At 46.5% G+C, this 18478-nt stretch overlaps 1 protein-coding gene across 1 annotated transcript in view; it reads left to right on the top strand.

Moving 5' to 3' along the window:
* Positions 1–18478, top strand: part of PPP1R16B (protein phosphatase 1 regulatory subunit 16B) — a 101797-nt gene that overhangs the window by 18935 nt on the left and 64384 nt on the right. Inside the window, exon 2 of the mRNA XM_006258022.4 lies at positions 14355–14762. Coding sequence (XP_006258084.2) covers positions 14516–14762 — 247 coding nt within the window. The 5' untranslated portion in view covers positions 14355–14515. The remainder of the gene's footprint in view (positions 1–14354; positions 14763–18478) is intronic.

Below are 18478 nucleotides of genomic sequence, written 5' to 3'. Positions count from 1 at the left end.
GGAAGGCAGGGAAGATTTGCATTTTATAGACTAAGTCAGTTAGAGGTGCATAAGCTTTCATAAGCAGCTGCTTGCTTCATCAGAGGTTGAGAAGGGACTGCCTGTTCTCTAGTCTGTTTTGGAAAAGTTCCTTTTTGCAAAACCACATTGTTTTCAAACACTTGTTTTTGAAAATGGGAAGGGGTCCTGGCTTTAGCACACAACAAAGGTGAGGCCATTGCAATGTTGATGAAAACCAGTGCTTTACTAGGAAAAAACAAAAGGAAATAATGCCATTGTCACAGATGGGCTGGACTGTTTTTTCTGCAGGTGTCCACACAGCAGCTCACACTCAGATATAATTTGATGTGAAAATGTAAATAGAGAGCTGAATTGGAGACTTATGCCCTCAATTAATTTTTGTTCCACATAATTGGAACTGCTGTATGTTCCTCCCTTTAGTGTATCATTCTGGCATTGGCTTAACCCAGAGGATGCCCTCCTGTACTGGGAGGTGGGAATTAGAATTCAGTACCAATTTGCACAGCGATCTAGCAATGATCTTTCCACTTCTAAGTAAACTCTGAGGTGGAGTCCTGCTATCTGGCTGAGGCTGGAGATAAACTTTGTTAGCTGACACTCTACTGGAGTAACATGGGAATATAGGTGGTATCAGTCTTCTGACAATGGATGCATCTATTTCTGCCCTTCAAATGCTATCCTTTCCCAGGGTATATGTTATCTTTGGGGTGTTTATCTCACAGTTTCATGGTTGGAAGGGACCTGAGCAGATCATCAAGTCTGACCCCCTGCCATGGCAGGAAAGAGAACTGGGATCAAACAACCCCAGTGAGGTGTTCATCCAGCCTCCTCTTAAAGACCCCCAGGGTAGGAGCCAGCACCACTTCTCTTGGAAGTTGGTTCCAGATCCTAGCTGCCCTGACACTGATATCTAGTCTGAATCTACTGAATCTACCCTCTGCCAGCTTGACCGTTATTTCTTGTCACTCCTGGTAGTGCTCGGGGGAACAGGGACTCCCCCAATGCCTGCTGGTCCCCTCTGACTAGTTTATAAATGGCCACTAGATCCCCCATCAGCCTTTTCTTGTGGAGGCTGAACAGGTTCAGGTCCCTTAGCCTCTCCTCATAGGGCCTGCCCTGCTGACCCCTGATTATGAGAGTGGCCCTCCTCTGGCTGGACCCTCTTGATGTTGTCCACATCCCTCCTGAAGTGCGGTGCCCAGAACTGGATGCACTATTCCAACTGTGGCCTGACCAGTGTTGCATAGAGGGGGAGGATCACCTCCTTGGACCTGCTTGAGATGCACCTGTGGTGTGGATGCCTTCCTGACCGCATCCCCACACTGTCGGCCCATGTTCATTTTGGCATCAATAATGACTCCAAGATCCTTTTCTGCCTCTGCACCGATGAAAAGGGAGTTCCCCAGCCTGTAGGTATGCTGCTGGTTCTTCTCCCCAGGTGCAGCACCTTGCACTTGTCAGTGTTGAAACCCATCCTGTTCTCATCTGCCCACTCCTGTAACCTGTCTAGGTCCAATTGCAGCCTATTCCTCCCTTCTAGCGTGCCTGCTTCTCCCCACATCTGTATAATTGTTAGATATTTAATAAGTGTCTATAATTTTGCCACATAGGTGTTAGTTATCAATATTAGTCTTTTAAGTACAGTTTAAAAGCAAAATATATAATTTTAATCTAGAAAAGCAATGTATCTATAATGCAACTTAGCTGTTATCAGTACAGTTTTACAGATCAGTAAATAGAGCTTCTGAGCTGTTTCTTCTGAGCTGGATAGAAAGGGAGTTAGTCATTTAGGTAGATAATCTGTTTAGGATTAAATCAAATACTCAGCCCCTAGACTCAACCCAAATTACTATTAAAGTTGGGATTTCAACTTCAAAAAAAATGTCCGTTTTCTGCATCAGATGATACTTGTTTCTGTGTTTGTCCGCTAATGGTGTAGTGCCCTTGGTCAGTCTGAGGTGGGTGGCTTAGTTTTTCAGTTCTAGCTGATGGCTATGATGTATTGGGAGTAATTTCTGCAATTGCCAGACCCCTTTAAGGCATATAGCTGATGCTTAAAATGTAATCCCTGAAAGAGACATTGACACAATCTGCACTGAACATGCAAATAAGGAGATGATCAAGAGAGAAAAGGATTTTAACTCTTATCTCATGTGAGATGCATATTTCTTTATATACAAACCCATTACAAAATCTAATTCTAAAATAAGTGGCTATTACTGCTTCCCTTCCCCCCCGAAAAAAAGAAATTGTTAACATCTAACAATGCACTATGGAAAGTGGGTACTGTAGCTTACTTCTAGAAGAGTAACATTACTTGCCCTATTTTTCCCAGTAGGTGACAAATACCAGAAAGCAAGACTTTGGTTAGCTGAGTGTACAGTGTGTGGGCTGTGTTGGGTTTTTTTTTTTTGTTTGTTTTTTTTCCCTTTTTAAATGCTGTAGCACTTCCTGACTTTCAGTGAGATTTGGGCTTCTGAAAATTGGCACTACAAATCTTATTGGAAGCTGATGGGAACTACAATGCTAAAAACGTTGTTGTTGTTATCCAGGAGGTCAGACAATATCTAATGGTCTCTCCTGGCCTCAGTATCCACATAGATGAGAACCCGCAAGGGCTCCATCTTGTAGTCCTTTAGCCCACAATGCTCCCCGTTGATCACCGTGGGAGATCTCTCCTGTGTGAGGAACACAGGATTAGTCCCCAAAGGCTACCATGAGGAAAGGAATCATTGACGTGGAGCTAATGCAGCTGGATGATGACTGGTACCAGATTTTTGCTTGTCATTAAGTGCCACTGGAAAGAGCAGGGTTTTTTTACAAATACACAAGCTCATCTGGAGGAAGAAAACGTGGTGCAAAAGTCCTTTATGAAAGTGGAGAAAGTAGGTCCAAGTTGAAAAGTTCAAATACAGGTATAAAAAAAGGCCTTTATGGTGTATTGTGTTGACTGTTACAGGAAATGTGAGGTTAAAATATTAAGGAGCTTCCTCCAGCTACTGCTGGTATTGTTAAGAGGAGAAGAGTTGGGTGGGGGCAGGGGAGCTGGAACGTTTAGAATTTTCTATTAACAGCATCAGCTGTAAAACAGTTTTGACACACTGTGTTTGACACCAAATTCCTTTGTTTAACATTTCACCCCCAGCGCTAGGCATAAGTTATTCAGAGGACACAACCTTCTATAGGACCCCAGGGAGAAAACAGCTGAGCCAAAAGGCTTGCTCTGACTTACTGGTCTGGAGTCTCCAGGGATATGTTTAGTTAAATACAATATTAAGGCTTCCATTGAGCTAAGGGAACCAACTGGATTGAAAATTGAGTCCTCTACTGATGCAGCCTCCCACCCAAAAATTCACAATATAAAATGCAGAGATTAAGATGTAGCTTGATGAAGTTGTGTGAGGAAACTGAGTTGCTGACTAAATGACTTGGCCGAAGTCACACTGGAAGCCTGTGGTAGAGCCAGGAATCAAATTCAGAAGCCCTGGGTCTCAATGAAGTACCTTCACCAGGGGACTTAAGATCCTCTGTTCTTCATGTTATGGGTCCTAAATCTTCCAAGACCTGTTCTGTAAGAGACGTGTTTTATCCAGGGTACCTAATGAAAATGAACTTCTCTCTCCAGTTTTATCATGCTTGCCTGCTTATCTTCTTCCCCACTTTCTCCTGCAAAGGTGGCTAACCTCAGTAGCTGTCTGTGTATATAGCTGTTCTAAGATCCCCGAGTATGAAAGGTACTGTATGCGTCTAAGATGTTGTAGTTTATGGAAAACAGGTGTTGCTGAGAATTAGAGTGACTTAATTTACTTCTACCTGTGGCTAACATGGTATAGCTCATGTATCATTCAACCTGACACAAGAAGTTGCTCTTGGAAATATCTGCTGGAATAACTGTAAGGATGAGTTTATGATAATGAGGAGGATCTATAGAGACTCAGTACTGCTTAATGACTTTTTCATGAACTTGCTGTCTGCTTTCAGACATGTCACTTCACCCCTCTCATATTTCCACTAGCCCAACTACAAAATGAAGGGTCATACTTTTCCTCTTGGCCCCCATGAGGTGAGTTAGTTACTTGTACGGTGCCCTGAAATTGTAACACTATACCTATGCCAGATCTTTGTTTACTTCACTGATTTGCAGTGGGTGTAATACAGACTTCCTCCCACAGCACTGCTACTGGTTCGTGACCTAGAGCAGACAATAAGTGGTCATTCACTGCATAGAAGTTGCAATGTAGGGATTAAAATAAGAGCAAAGGTGCAATCTAGCAGGTATCGCATGTGATGTCAGAAAAGCAAATGTTTCAATTGAAAAATAAGTAATAACAGTCCCTATGTAGGATGGTTAGGAACTACTGAATTTTTTTCAATTATCTCAGAGGCTTGCAGCTTACGAGACACTGTGGCTAGGGACAGGCATTAAATATAAACTGGTATAAAGTTATCGGAAACTAGTTTAAATCTGTAACAGCACAGAAGTTCAGTGCACGTAGATCAGATGAAAGTGGCCGAAACCAGATAGACCTGGAAATCAGATAGACCTAGATGGATGTAGTATCGGACTCAACTGATTTAGGTTAAACTGGTCCATTGAACTTCTTCTGTCCCAGATCCCTTAACACGTTAGGTAAGGGGTCAGCAACCCCTGCCACGTGTGTCGAGCAGGGCATGCGAGGCCGTTTTGCTCGGTACGCCATTGCCAGCCTGGGCTCTAGGCAGCTGCTGCCAGCCATGAAGCCTGAGCTGCTCCCAGCAGGTAGCTGGGCAGCTGCAAGCCCTGCCGCTAGCAGACCGGGCTCCGTGATTGGCAGCAGCTACCCAGAGCCTGGGCTGGTTGCAGCCAGGAGGCTGCAAACATCTGCTCTGGGCTCCAGCATTAGGTCCATAGCTGCAGATGCACGTGCACCTTGGAGCGGATGGGGGAGTGGGGCCTGAGGCAGTGCAACCCTGGCCTCTCCCCCTCTGCTGGCACAGAGCTGATGACTGGGCTCTGGAGCCTGGCACAGCTGTTTGTAGCCAGCCTGGGCTCTGGGCAGCTGCAGCAGGCAGCAAGCAGGCTGCCAACAGCTGCACCAGGCTTCACACCCCTGGCATCAGCTCCATGCTGGCAGCGACTGCATGTGGACCTCAAGCGGATAGCGGGATGGCTGTACTGCCTCAGGCCGTACCCCCACCGTCCGCTCCAAGGCACGCATGTACCCGCTGGTATGGAGTTGATGCTGGAGCAGATGTGTGCAGCCTCCTGGCTGCAACCAGCCCAGGCTCTGGGTAGCTGCTGCCAACCATGGAGTCTAGTCTGCTTGCAGCAGGGCTTGGAGCCACCTAGCTGCCTGCTGGGAGCAGCCCGGGCTTCGTGGCTGGCAGCAGCTGAGCCTGCTTGCTTCTGCTCTGAGCCTAGCATCTGGTTCTGTGTGTTTTATCTGCCTCTGTTTGGTTGTGTGCATCTGTGTGCGCACACATGTCTGGTTGCGGATGTTTTGTGTGCATGTGTCTGTTCTGGGTGTGTTCTGGTTCTCTGCATTTGTGTACGTGGTTCTCTGTGTGCGTGTGCTGGGTTCTGTCTGCTCTCCTTTTTCTTTCTCTCCCCCCTCTCTCTTATTTGTCTCTTTTTTTTTTCTCTCTCTCTCATTGCAACATGCTCAACAAAAAAGGAATTCAGAACAACAAAGGCAACATTTATGATTATTAAATATATTAATATGCAGTGTGTCCTGCCATGTGTCTCCCCCCCACCTGCCCTCATTTTGTTTTTCTGGCATGCCGGCACTCTGGCACCTGCCAAGGTAGACATTGTGGATTTTGGCAAAAAAACATTGCCTTACCTCTGCATTAGGTCCCCCTACATCCCAGGATGCATTGCAGGCCCTGCTAACTGTGATATCCATATCTACGGTTTTGCTGACAGTACAGAAACAAAGTACAAAGTTGACAAAAGAGAGGCCCAAGTGTTCTGACTGCACGGTTGCTACTGAGCCGCCGAAACAGGGAAACATGTGGTTTCACAACATTGTCAAAGCAATGAAACACCTGTACTGGCAAACCATGAAGAAACAACTCAGCAACGTTGAGGCCTCTTAGAGTCAAGCTGCACTCTGGGAGTTTTGGGGGTTTTTTTGTTTTCTTCTTTCTTCCATATCAACTTCTTGAGAGGGTCAGAAAACAGCTTCTTGAGAAGGTCAGAGGTGAAAAAGATATCTCACCACAATGCGGTACAAAATAAAGTTGGCAGCTCACCGTATTAATCACAAAATGTTCTAGCGTTTAGCTAATCACAAAAAAGGTTAATCCAAATTTGGTGCTAAATTCCGCTTAGATGCGAATAAATTTGAGCCAAAATGTGAGCAAGGTGTGCAGATCTTGGGGTTCTCATAGAAGTGTACCATTGGGGGAACAGATCATTTAGAAGCTTTGTGGGTAGTACACGACCGATGGCTTAGCTGATCTGCTCCAGGCATCATTTTTAAAGGTGTCTTTAGAAATTGCGCATAAGAAGTAACATGGCTTGAGCATGCTGTATTGGATTTTGTGAGTATACTCTGTTTATTCCTTTCCTGTTAAATAAACAAAGGCTTGCTTCAAAGATCTGCGTGTCTATTTAAAAATAAGTTTATACCACTCAACCCGTTACGGGTACGACACTAACCCACCTTTGCAGGTTGGGTAGACTAGTCACCACCCCAGCTTGCTTGCTCCAGTCCAGCTGGGTGGCCTTGCCCCCAGTTGTCACAGAGCTGAGGCAGCCTCCCCAGTCCCACCAACAGCACTAAGGGCATGGGCAAAGTGAAGGAACAGACCCCTGCCTCGACTCTAGTTCCCCCCAACACAGCATGAGGCTGGGGAAAGCCCCCAGAAATGGGAGCTTCCCCCGCCAGCCCCAGCATGGCCCTTCTGCCCCAGTCCCATCCCCTTGCACACTCTGTCTCTGAGGCACAGTGGCTGGGTGGGAGGAATGGACCCCTGTTCTGGCCCTGCCTCCCCCTGGCCCGGGGTCTGCACAGCGATTTGGGGGGGGGGGAGGGGGAAACCCCTGAGGTCCCCCACAGCGTGGCCCTGACAAGTTGTGAATGTCTCCTCCTCCTCTCCACCAGGCCCCAGGCTGTCAGCTTCGGGGAGGTGGGTAGTGGGGAATGCACCCCTGCCCAATTCCTCCAGCCAGGATCTGCACGAGGGTTGGGGGGGAAGCTTCCCAGGCAGAGGCTTTTTCCCATGCATCGCAGCTCTGCTGTTGTGAATGCCCAGCTCTGCTTCCTCACCAGCCTTGGGGACTCCCCTCCCACTGTGCAGACCTGGCTGAAGGGCCAGAGTGGGGCTCAATCCCACCCACCAACCACGCCATGGTGGGCCTGGGGCAAAGCAGAGCTGCATGGCAGGGGAGCCCGCCACCTAGGTGGCTTTCCCCGCTACTCCCTGTGCATACCCCAGCTGGGGGCTGGGGCAAGGGTCCCATTTCCCTTCCCCCCCCCCCCCCCCAGTCCCCTGTGTGGCTAACAGGCAGAGGACTGATGAGAGGGCAAGGCTGAGTTATTTGCATCCCAGCAGAGTTGTGTTTGGGGGGGTAAAGCCCCCACCTAGGGGGCTTTTCCCCAACCCACTGTGCAGACCCCAGCTGGGGGGGCTGGGGCAGAGGTCCATTTCTCCCCCATGGCTGACAGGTGCAGGGGCTGGCAAGGGGGGTGGGGCTGAGGCATTCAGAGCCTGCTGTTGGGGAGAAAGCCCTTTCCCTGGAGGCTTCCCCTTTGCTGTGCAGACCCCAGCTGGAGCAGGGGGTCCATTTCCCCCTCTCCCACTCTCCTTATTTCCTTGCCAGCCGGCTGCCTGTCATCTGGGAGTGGGGCTGGGGTGTTTGCAACCACACGGTTGGGAGGTGTGTGGATGTACCCCCTTTGGCCAGTGAAGGCATCTGCGTGCCTTGGCCAACCCATGAGCGAATGTGTATTCTGCTTGATAATGGTCCAATCTAGATTGAATTGATTCCGCCTCTGGCTTTTTGACTGTCTGTACTTAGCCTCTGTGCTCTTCCTGCCCTGGAACTGTCACAGAAATTGTATTCTAACTTATTGATCTTCTGAAACAATGCTGAGCAAGCGAGCGATTGTCAGGAACAAGAGCAGACCCTCATTTGCATGGCAGCTTGGGGTGTATTACAGGGCTACGTCTCGGGCTCCCTCTCTCTGTAGCAGCAGCCTCTGCATGTATCGGATCCACTCTTTTGTTTGAAAGGCCTGATGGGCCTAGCTATTAGGAATACATGAGTTCATTGTAGGTTGTGTGGTGAGGCAGTAAGAGTTGTCATGTTCCCTGCTTTCACTAGGGAATGTTAAGCAAAATGTCTGTCTGGGTACAAAAGCAGTGCAACTTAGTGAAGTGAAACTTTAATGAGGAAAAAAAGGCACAGTTTGAATTGCATTCCCTGCTACTAAGAGTGCTTGCTGTGATGAGCGCTATTACATGTGTTGATAGCGAGCTCCTGATTTAGAACAGGGTTATTGTCCTGGTTCCCAGCATCAAGCAGGAGAGGCTTTGGTGTCATAGCACCTGTCCTCCTTGATGTATCATAGTTTGCTTCAAAAACCAGCTTGCTAGACCTTGGCATTGCAGTGATTTGTCCTAGCAAACCTTATAGCCCTTCTGTGCTTGGCAGTTGCTCGCAAGCTGCTCAAGAAATGATTTAGAGTTTGCTTGACTGGAGGGAGCAGTGGGCAGGGCACTAACGTTATGGAAACTCCCTTTGCAAAATGCTGTGTAGCCTCTAGCTCCCAGCAGAGCTAGATAGAAGAGATCTCTGACCTTCCCAACCTAATGACTTTGTCCCTCTCCGTGCTGCTGAGGCACTTTCCCTTCCATCACCTTGTGCCGCATGACAGCCACTTTGTCAGCATTACTTGGTTGCAAAACTTCTCTTCAGTAGAATTTGAACTCAAAGCTTCTTAACCCTCACAGTAGGGTACACTGTGGCACAGTGTCTGGTACTGGAGGAGCATGAAGGCTTTCTTTAAAGGAGTTCAGACTATTGCGGGTAGAAGAAGAAGGTGAGAGGTTGTTCAGAACACCTCATTTGCTGCTTTGCAAGGGACTTTGGATACTAGCTTCTCAAAATCAAACATCTAAAATAGTAAGAGATTTGCATATAAGACCAAATCCTTTGCTAAGCACAAACCAACAGAAGAAAGGTTTGGGGGAGGTTTGCCACCCAAGTTAAAATCTGAAGATGTCGCAGGAGTTCCTTCTGTAATGCAAGAACAGTTTACCTACCTTTTGGGTTCTGTTAGAAAAGCTGGATTTTTTTTTTTTTTTTGATGCAGCATCATGAAAGCAGTTGTCACTTGAGTGCTATTGTTCTTTCTTCTGGTTGGCACCTGAAAAATGATCATTATTCTTTCTACCATGCTGCTGTGGTTTCTCACAGCTTGCAGGATGTGCTTTTCACCTCTTAAGAAAAAGAAGTGCTGAACTCATGGAAACAAAGCTGAGTTAGAGACAGGAAACAAGACTTTTTTTTTTGAGAGAGAGAGAAACTGAGATGCAGTTTTTGCAAACCACGGACATTCACACAGTCGGCTCTTGTGTTGCATTACAGGTAAATGAATATTTAGGCCTCATTTTGCTGTGCTATAATTAGACTGACCAGTTTCTGCAAAGCAAAGTTGACATGTGGGGTTTTTTGTTAGTTTGTTTTTAACACAGTGGAAAACAATGAGGTTATTTGCAGATGAGCAGTTTGAGTGGTGAAACCAAGTTCTTTGGGGCTTTGTGAATGTGTGACCTGCTAATGAGTTGCCCCAAAGTCAGGGAGAAGTTTCTGTTCCCTTGTAGGTAGACTTCTGCCCCCACCTTCTAATACTTTTAAGAAAGCTACAATACCTTGTTCTAGAGAACAAGTCAGTCAGTGTTTTTAACAGTGGCCACTGTCTAGTCTTCACGGCCTTTTCTCATTTTCTTCCTTTTTTTCTTCTGTTGGCATTTCTGCTTTGGCATGTCTATTACTTCTTTGCTGTTTTGGGATTTAAAAACTACCAGAGAACAAAGCCTATCAGAGCAGGTAAAATGTCACCAATGGCCGTATAAGTGTCATGTCCACCTTTGCATCCTCTCATCCCTTCTAATGTTCATGCTCTGCTACATTACTACAGTCTGATTTGACAAGTTTATTCATGGGAGGAACTTTGTCTGGGTATACAAACTCACTGAATTCAGTGATGCTTCCTTGAAGGATTGTATTTTAAATTAATAGACCTTCAGAAATAGGCCCTTGATGTCGCTTCGGTTTTTATAGAAGTGTTGATGTTCAGTATACAGTGGTAAAAAGTGACTTCTGTTTGTTGGGGGAGGAGGAAATGATGAGAGAAGCATTTCCTGCTGCTTGTCTCCAACCATCCACAGTGTTAACTTGGGGCTTCAAGTTTTCAGAATTGACTGGAAAAACGATTGCCAGAATAGATATCTTCAAAGTAGTGCGCACAAAAGGGTAAAAGTCACACTGTACAGCGGTGACTTGGCTGAAGCTGGTAAGGGACTTTCCAGTGAAATGGCTTTGTTGAAAATGGTAAATCATCAAACCCAGGTTTTTCATGAGCACCTGGCCATTTAATTAAAATTTCAGTCAGCAAAATTTTCACGGGTCCAGGAAGGAATTTATGATTGAAACCAGGGAAGAAGGAGCCTGTACCTTAGTGATTAGGACACCTGGACTGTCACTCACTTCTTAGTCTGTACATGAGCCATTTGACCCCACGTCTTGCATTTTAGATGAAAGCCTTAAGTACTAAGCCATTTGGCTGGTCTGGGGCATGTCTTAGATTTGTTTTGCTGTGAAGTGGGAGAATTTTCAAAGTCTCAGCGTTTTTATGAGATGGGAAAGCAGTTTCCCACCCAATTTGAGACTCTGCTTTTGTGTTTCACTTTTGTTGAAACCTCAAAATAGGACTCAGATATTCCACCAAAACTACAGTTCAGGTTTTGTGCTGGCCCCTCTGTATCTGGTTGTGCCCCTGGAATGGCCCAGGGCCAGCCTGTGCTCTCTATCTTGATTTGATTTTTTTTTTCTTCAAATTGAGTAACATACTGAGAAAGTGGAGTGTCTTGCTTTGAATCTGCAGAGGTATTTACAGAAAGTGGTGAATCCGGTGTCAAAAGACTGCAGAAGGATTTACAGGAAAGCGAAGGGGAGTAGATGCCAGAAAGGGAGTAGATGAATACTATTAGGATACCTAATAGCATCCCTCCTTATATAAACTTCATGGAAACCAGCAGCCATTTGACACTTGTACTGCAGAAGCATCTTGAAGAGATCTTTTTGTGCTTTTCCGTGTTAAATCATTTCAGGACATTTATTAGACATATACACCTGCTTCTGGCTGCCTCTCTTCTACAAATATTCTCTGTCTCTAAAAAGCTTACCAGGGATGTTGAGTTTACTTTGCCCTTAAGGTGTGTGGGAGACTATTTAAGAAATTTTCCTATAAACATCAATATTTGATTCAACCCTCTATATTTTTCAGGTATTTGCAAATGTTGTATAAAGATCTCCAAACTATCTGTCATGGTTGGACTTGCCCAGAAGAGACTTAAGCAAAATGAAGTTGTGAGGATGACTTTTGTATAGAGCCCTCTTAACGGAGATCTCAAATAGATTTGCTTGTAACTTGGCTTAATTTTTTTATAAGACTTTTGAATTTGCAGTGGAAGTTGGCTAGCCTGTTTGCTATGCAGCAGTACTCTTTAGTTGGTGTGAGCTCATCCCTGATGCAGTTTGCATGGGGCACTACCTTTATCCCAATTTCCTCTCCTTTCTAGTGGAGTGTGCCATCTTTGGATTGTGGTCTCTCTTTCGGCAGCACGTGGCTAGAGGTTGAATATCCTTTCTCGTGAAGTTTTCCAGCAAATTAAGTTATGCAGCTTAAGTTGTTCCTAGCATTGTAATTCCACATAGAATACCTGTTGGGGGACATGTGACCTCATTGTACTAGTTGCTGCATATACAGAAAAAGCAGTATTTAAAAACTGCAAGATGAGTTAGCTGAGGAGAGCATAGGGCACATTGTTTTTAGAAGTGACAGTCTAGGTAGGAAAGTACCAGTTGTGGCAGGACATTTAGGGTGCTTGCCATTTGAATAGGTCAGGCAGCCTGCAGTTGGGGCCAGGGCTAATTAAGGAGTCATCAGACTCAGAGTTATAGGGGTGGAGGAGGTTCCTCGGGACCAGTGTGGGTCTGGAGCCCAGAGAGTGGGGCTGTGGGTAGGGGACCTATTGAGGGGTCCAGGTGAGCCCAGAGAGTGGGGTTGAGTGCCTGAGACCTGATAGAGGGCCCTGAGAAGGTAGACCTGTGGATGAGAGAGCTGACAGCTGAAGGACTGACCCACAGCATCTCGCTGGCCCAGGCAGAGACAGGGCCTAGGATAGACCAGAAGTCCAGAAGAGACCAGTGCCAGACACTGGCAGGGCCAGGGGAGCCCAGAGATCTCACAGGGCCAGGGTCTAGGGTAGGCTGAAGGTTAAAGAGGACGACAGCCAGAGAGGAAGGGGGTCAGGAGAGAGAGCCAGGGCCAAGAGGGCCTGGAGGTCTGTTGCCCAAGAGGGGCAAGGAATGGGGCTGGAAGTCCACAGCCCAGGAGGGGCATGCGACATCAGGGGGAGCCCAAGAGGGGCCAGGATAGTTAGAGCAGGATGGCCTAGCAATTGGTCCTGGGTAAGGCCTGAAACTGCACCTTACTGGGACTGGTCAGTGTAGTGGGGCTGTGTGTCAGGACAGCCTCCATGAAATGCCATGTGTTGCCACTGCAGGGAAAGCCAAGTATGGGGCATCTGAAAACCTCAGCTCCCACTGCCTTGTGGGTCATCCCATGGAGGGGGAAGGCTAAGGGATCACACTGTGACGGAAAAAGAAGGGAGAAAAGAGCAAAGAAGGGCTGACTGCCCATAGAGCAGAGTGCAAGAAATTATTTGTTTTTGGCCTCTGGGGGCTTCATGGCCACCCCTGGAGATGACACCCTGTGATACCAGTAATGTCCATTTTAATAGATGGCTCCTAAGACTCTTCCCCTCTGGCGGAAAGACCACTGCAGGGGGTATAATAATCCTAAATAGGCTTTAGGGCAGGGGCGGGCAATTATTTCAGGTGGAGGGCCGCTGACTGAGTTTTGGCAAGCCATGGAGGGTTGCATGACAGGCAGCCAGGGGCTATTAAATATTACTTTTCTAAATTTTTTAGGGGCCCTGTGGGGTGGATAGAATGGCCTGGCAGGCCGCGTGCGGCCTGCAGGCTGCATTTTGCCCACCTCTGCTTTAGGGAGTGAACTGAGTAACTTTTGGAGGTCTCCAGTTTCTAGCATCTGTCTTAATTTTACGCTTGAGAGAACGTTTTGATCATAGGACTGGGACTCAGAGGTTGGTTCTGTTCTTACATTGGCTACTGATGTGCTCTTTGCATCTGCTCATTTTTTCTGCCTTTTCTCTTACTACTTAGGATTCAACTCTTCAGAGAAGGGACTCTTTGGCTTGTCTATCCTGGGTCTGATTAAGGATCATGTAAAAGACAGGGTTGAATATGCCCTGCCCATGTGAGTTTACTGACATGCTCCACAGTGAAAATTTGCCTGTGAGTCTCATCCCTGGTCCCTGCTCTCAGACCTACTGGAGAGCGCTCAGGCTCAGACCTCAACAATGGGTACCGACAACAAGTCCAGAGCTACCTTGCAAGCAAACTTTCAGCTTTGGAGTGTGTCAGTGGATTTGCTTGGGACTTGTTCTCCCATAAACATGTGACTTATGCAGGATAGACAAGCCCTCTCTGTGCTGGTACGTTGTCTAGCACAATGGTCAGAACTTGATCAAAAATACTATGCCAGCAACAGCTTTGTTAGACTGGAGGGAACCAGTCTGGAACTGTTTGGTATAGTGATGCTGCCTTGAGACAACTGCTAAAGCAGTCTTTGCAAAACTCTTACTTGGTGCCTTGTAAGAGAGAGTGAGGCAGAGAACCTGAGCAGTGTTCAGTTCGGAGGAAGACCTTTGTGTAGTAGAGCGCAGAAAGGTTCCCATAAATGAGTTATGGCCTCATAGAATTCCTTTGTATTCCAGTATACCATTCATGTTAGCTCAAGCTGCCACTTGATAAGGCAGGTTTCATTAGGTCCTTTCCAGCTGGGGTTTGACAATTGTGTAATTCTCATGACTGGGATTTGTAATGAGAAGCCATGGGTACTGGCAGCTAAATAAAAACGTCTTTGAGATGATAACTGTTTAGGGAAAGCTTTCCAGTGGGTGGGGAATGGTAGATTGTCTAAAGGGGACTGTAAGAATCTGTCTTCAGTGATCTTTCCTTCTTGTTCCAGGGTTTCCAGTATGTGCTTCTCAGATACTAGGATGCACTGTTTACAGCCCTGCCAAAGAATGCTGTTATAATGACAGGCATCTGATACGAAGATTGTCGCTGTGGGACATTGCTCCAGCAGGGACGTCCTGAGCTTGTGCTCCCCCTCTCCTGGCAGAGGCAATGGACACCCACGTGGACCTCCTGACAGAACTGCAGCTGCTGGATAAGGTGCCCACACTGGAGAGGCTGCGGGCAGCTCAGAAACGCAGGGCTCAGCAGCTGAAGAAGTGGGCCCAGTATGAAAAAGAAATGCAGCACAAGAAGCGGAAGCATGAGAAGAAAAGGAGCACGGTCAACCGCAAGAAGGTATCTTTTGAGGCCAGTGTCGCTCTGCTGGAGGCTTCACTGAGAAATGATGTGGAGGAAGGTAAGGCCTAACAGACTCCTTATGGTTTAACGACTCATGAACTCGGTGTACTTCTAAATGGTGTGCATGATCGCCTCCAGTAGTGTCTGTCCGGGAAGTGCTGCCCTCGGGTGCTTTTCTGCAGTGAGTTGGGCATGTCAGACATCCAGACATCATCATTAGGCTGAGGTGGTGTGAGCACTGGTGTGGGTACTATTAAACACTGATGCAAAAATAGTGGCTCAGTTACAGGATGAGAAGGGGGAGCGTCAGGGGAAACCTTATCCCTTTTACTGCCCTGTCTTCTCACTCCTTTATATGTAGAAGCATAGGTAGAGAGATGACCTATGACTGTCATATATAATGACTACCATGTATAACTGTTTACTTTTATGGAAGGATTTAAAAGTGCTTTATCCACAATGCATCAAGCATTTTAACACCTCTGCAAGGTTTGATGGTATTGGAGCTGATTGAAAACTGGAACAAAATTTTTCAGAATTTCCCACAGAAAGGAAATTCTGGGATGAAAAGTTGGAAATGGAAAATACAAACGTTTTATTTTGCAATCAAGATGATTCCCCCTTCCCCCTCCTCCCTCTGAATTACTGAAACCAAAATTGAGTTCCAGCTCTGGATCTGTTGGCTCAGAGACGGTTAGCTATGTTAGTCTAAATTCAAGAAGGTGGCAGGGTAGGTTTGCACCTTACAAATTAACCAAAGTAGGTAGGTAGGTAGATAGATGCCACCAGCTTTTGGGAGCTGAAGCTCACTTGATCAGATGCTGTTGGCTCTGCCAAAGCTTCTTGATTTCTACTGCCCCATTATCCAGAGCAGAATGATGGGGAACCTAGAAGCTTTGGAGCCTGAGTGCCATAATTTAACCCAAGATCCTCAGACTTTTCAGACTCCGTTCTACAGAACCAGGAGCAGAGTCCTGACTAAAGCAGGGTCTCTTCCCAGCTCTGTGACATGACCCCCAAACTGGGGATCCCCATACCTACTAAGTGAGCTGGAGCATAGCAAGGCAGGTTTTCATTATTGGAGCCCCATCCATGTTTCAGATTCAACCAGTTAATATTTTTTTAAGGAAAAATGTGTTTTGTTTAAAAAAAAAATAAAAAAAAATCTAACCAGCTCTAAATGAATGTTTCCCCATGTGGGAATGGGGGACTGGAAGGGGCCTCCTATGACATCTAATCCAGTTGTCTCCATTCACAGGCAGTCATTTACTAAAGGCATTTCTCAAAATGACCATTGCAAGCCCTCAGGTACAACCATATTCACAAAACCGGCATGACATGTACTTCACAGGTGGAGAGCTGATGTGCAGAACAGTGAAGATGCTCTCCTCAAGATTACTAAGGAAATCCATAGCAGAGCTGGAAACAGTACCCAGTTGTGCTGTATTCCAGTCCCATCATAACCACTAAACCACTCCACTCCTTCCTGATGCTTGCAAAACTCGAGGAACATTCTTGTATTTACACTTTTCCACAAACTATGTTGATTTAATTAGTCTTCCTGTGTTTCCCACCAATACTGTCCATATCTGCTAACAGCCTGAGACCTTGCAACATGAATTTGATCCCATGGCAAGCATCCAGAATGAGATCATCTTTAGGACACTCCTGGGTTACTCTGAGTTTTTTGCCTTTTCACTTTTCCTGGAAATGGTTTGTTCACTGAGTCAGATACAAGAGAATCAAATCACTTATCACTTCACATACAATTTACTCTCAACCAGCTCCACTGTGTAGTTCTTGGTCAAAATGATTGTTTTGAACAATGTTGTTACCTAATTGCACTGAAAACTAGAACTAAAATGCAAAACCTAGTGTGCAGAAGTGCCTGAAGAGCAAAAGGAACTTGTATCAACCCCTATGGTGGCTGAAGGGAGTGCAGTCTTTCCAGATTGTAGAGGCTATGAAAAGATTTATCTGGGTTTTGACAGAGAAGGGACAATGCCTGGAACCTTGGACAGTTTTTCACTGCAGTTCTTTTGATGAAGATTTATTTTGTGAATTCTGTCCTCTACTGCACGTTGAGAGCCCTTTCTTCTCTTGCAGATTGCTACTTGATAGGTGTGGCTACATCCTGCCTCATTATTAAGGCATTCCCCCATAAGGGTAATATCATGATGATAGTTGCAGAGTCCTTGGACTTGCATTGCACTTCCTAAGGCTGAGGTTATTTCCTTTGGCTTCTCTTCAAAGGATGGTGGGGGAGGGCAGTCTGGACTACCCTTCAAAGATCCTCCCATTGTTGTGTCTCTAAGGTTCCCTTGTATATTACTTAATGCCTCGCCAGTGCATATTTTACATATAGAACAAAGTGGCTCATTCTTAAGGTGACCATAATCATTTGAGTGAAATAACTTGAGGGACAAGGGTAGGGGGCGTGCTAGGGGGCAGGGCCAGGCAGGACAGCGTGTTGCTCATGTGTACATGCTCCGTCCCTCCCACCCCCCAACGCTCCCAAGAGCTGGGCCGGGCAGGATGGGTGAGTGGGTGGTGGGTGCATGTGCACGCTCCCGCACACACACGCACGCACCAAAGCGTTGGCCCTATACCTGAAAAATTCCCAATTGTGCACATACAGTGAAGTAGGTCAGCTATGTGGTACATTGGAGATTAGACCAGAGCCTGGTCTTCTAATGTTTCCTTCCCAGCTGCACCAAGCCATTATTTTCACTGAAGGAACAACCTTCTTTGGATGCCAGATAATCACTCTGGGTGCCCGTACATGAGCAGGGAGGCTACTGCGACGTACTGTAATTCCAGCACGTCGGAGCAGACTTGATTAATCGAGTCTGCTGGAGCGTGGCAGTTACTGGACTCCAGCAGTCTTCTGTGTCTTGTGTATCAGTGTCCCCACACTTCAAAATGGTGACGGGGATGCTTTATCTAAAGCTCGTTCGATGAGCTGTAGATAAAGCACCTCTACTGCCATTTTTGAAGCTCAGGGATGCTGATGCACAAGGCACTCCAGGCTTTTTAAATAGAGCAGCTATTGGAACTGATTTTAATTAAAGGTGTCCCCCCCACCACCACCCAGAGCACAGGTAGAAACACCCTCTGGCCCTGGTGCTATAGAAAGTGATTTTCTTATTGCTCACAGGCATAGATGTTGGGCTATGTTGGATGCAAGAAGTAAGCTTGCTATTCAAGATCTGAATTTCCTCTCCTACTTTAGTGGGAAAGTCGATCTCTGCAGTGTAATGACAGGGGCCTGTTCCATTTAGCTGAGGCCACTAAGGAGGATGTTCCTCTTATTTGCCACTTGTGTCCCTGTTTAATACACATGAAACCAACAGAAGTGGAAAAGTCCATTCCAGTATTGGCTAGAAACATTAAACCCTGCTCTAGAGACCCTTTTGGCTAACTGAAGATAAGGGTTGGGGCAAGAGAGGGTTTCTGTTCTCAGTGTAACCCGTGTAGTACTCCAAAAGGTACCCCCTCGCCAATTGAAGGGATCAAAGCAGGTGCACAAGCACTGTGGGAGGTGTAGGGACTCTCCTCCCCCTATAGAGCAGAGCCAGACCACCACTGGGGACTTAACCATATACCTTTTAATGAAGGAACAATACTGGGAACATAACAGGCATAATCAGGGGGTATAGTGGACACCACAGTGCCCCAAGGGGACAGGATTCAACAAAGGTTAGACACTTACAATCATTGGCAAAAGACGGGGTTAACGAAATGTAAAACACAAACAGCAGAGCAAACGATACT

Source organism: Alligator mississippiensis, chromosome 9 (genome assembly GCF_030867095.1).
Source record: "Alligator mississippiensis isolate rAllMis1 chromosome 9, rAllMis1, whole genome shotgun sequence".
Lineage (NCBI taxonomy): Eukaryota > Metazoa > Chordata > Crocodylia > Alligatoridae > Alligator > Alligator mississippiensis.
Note: the sequence above shows the minus strand (reverse complement) of the source record. Positions and strands in the feature narration are given on the sequence as shown.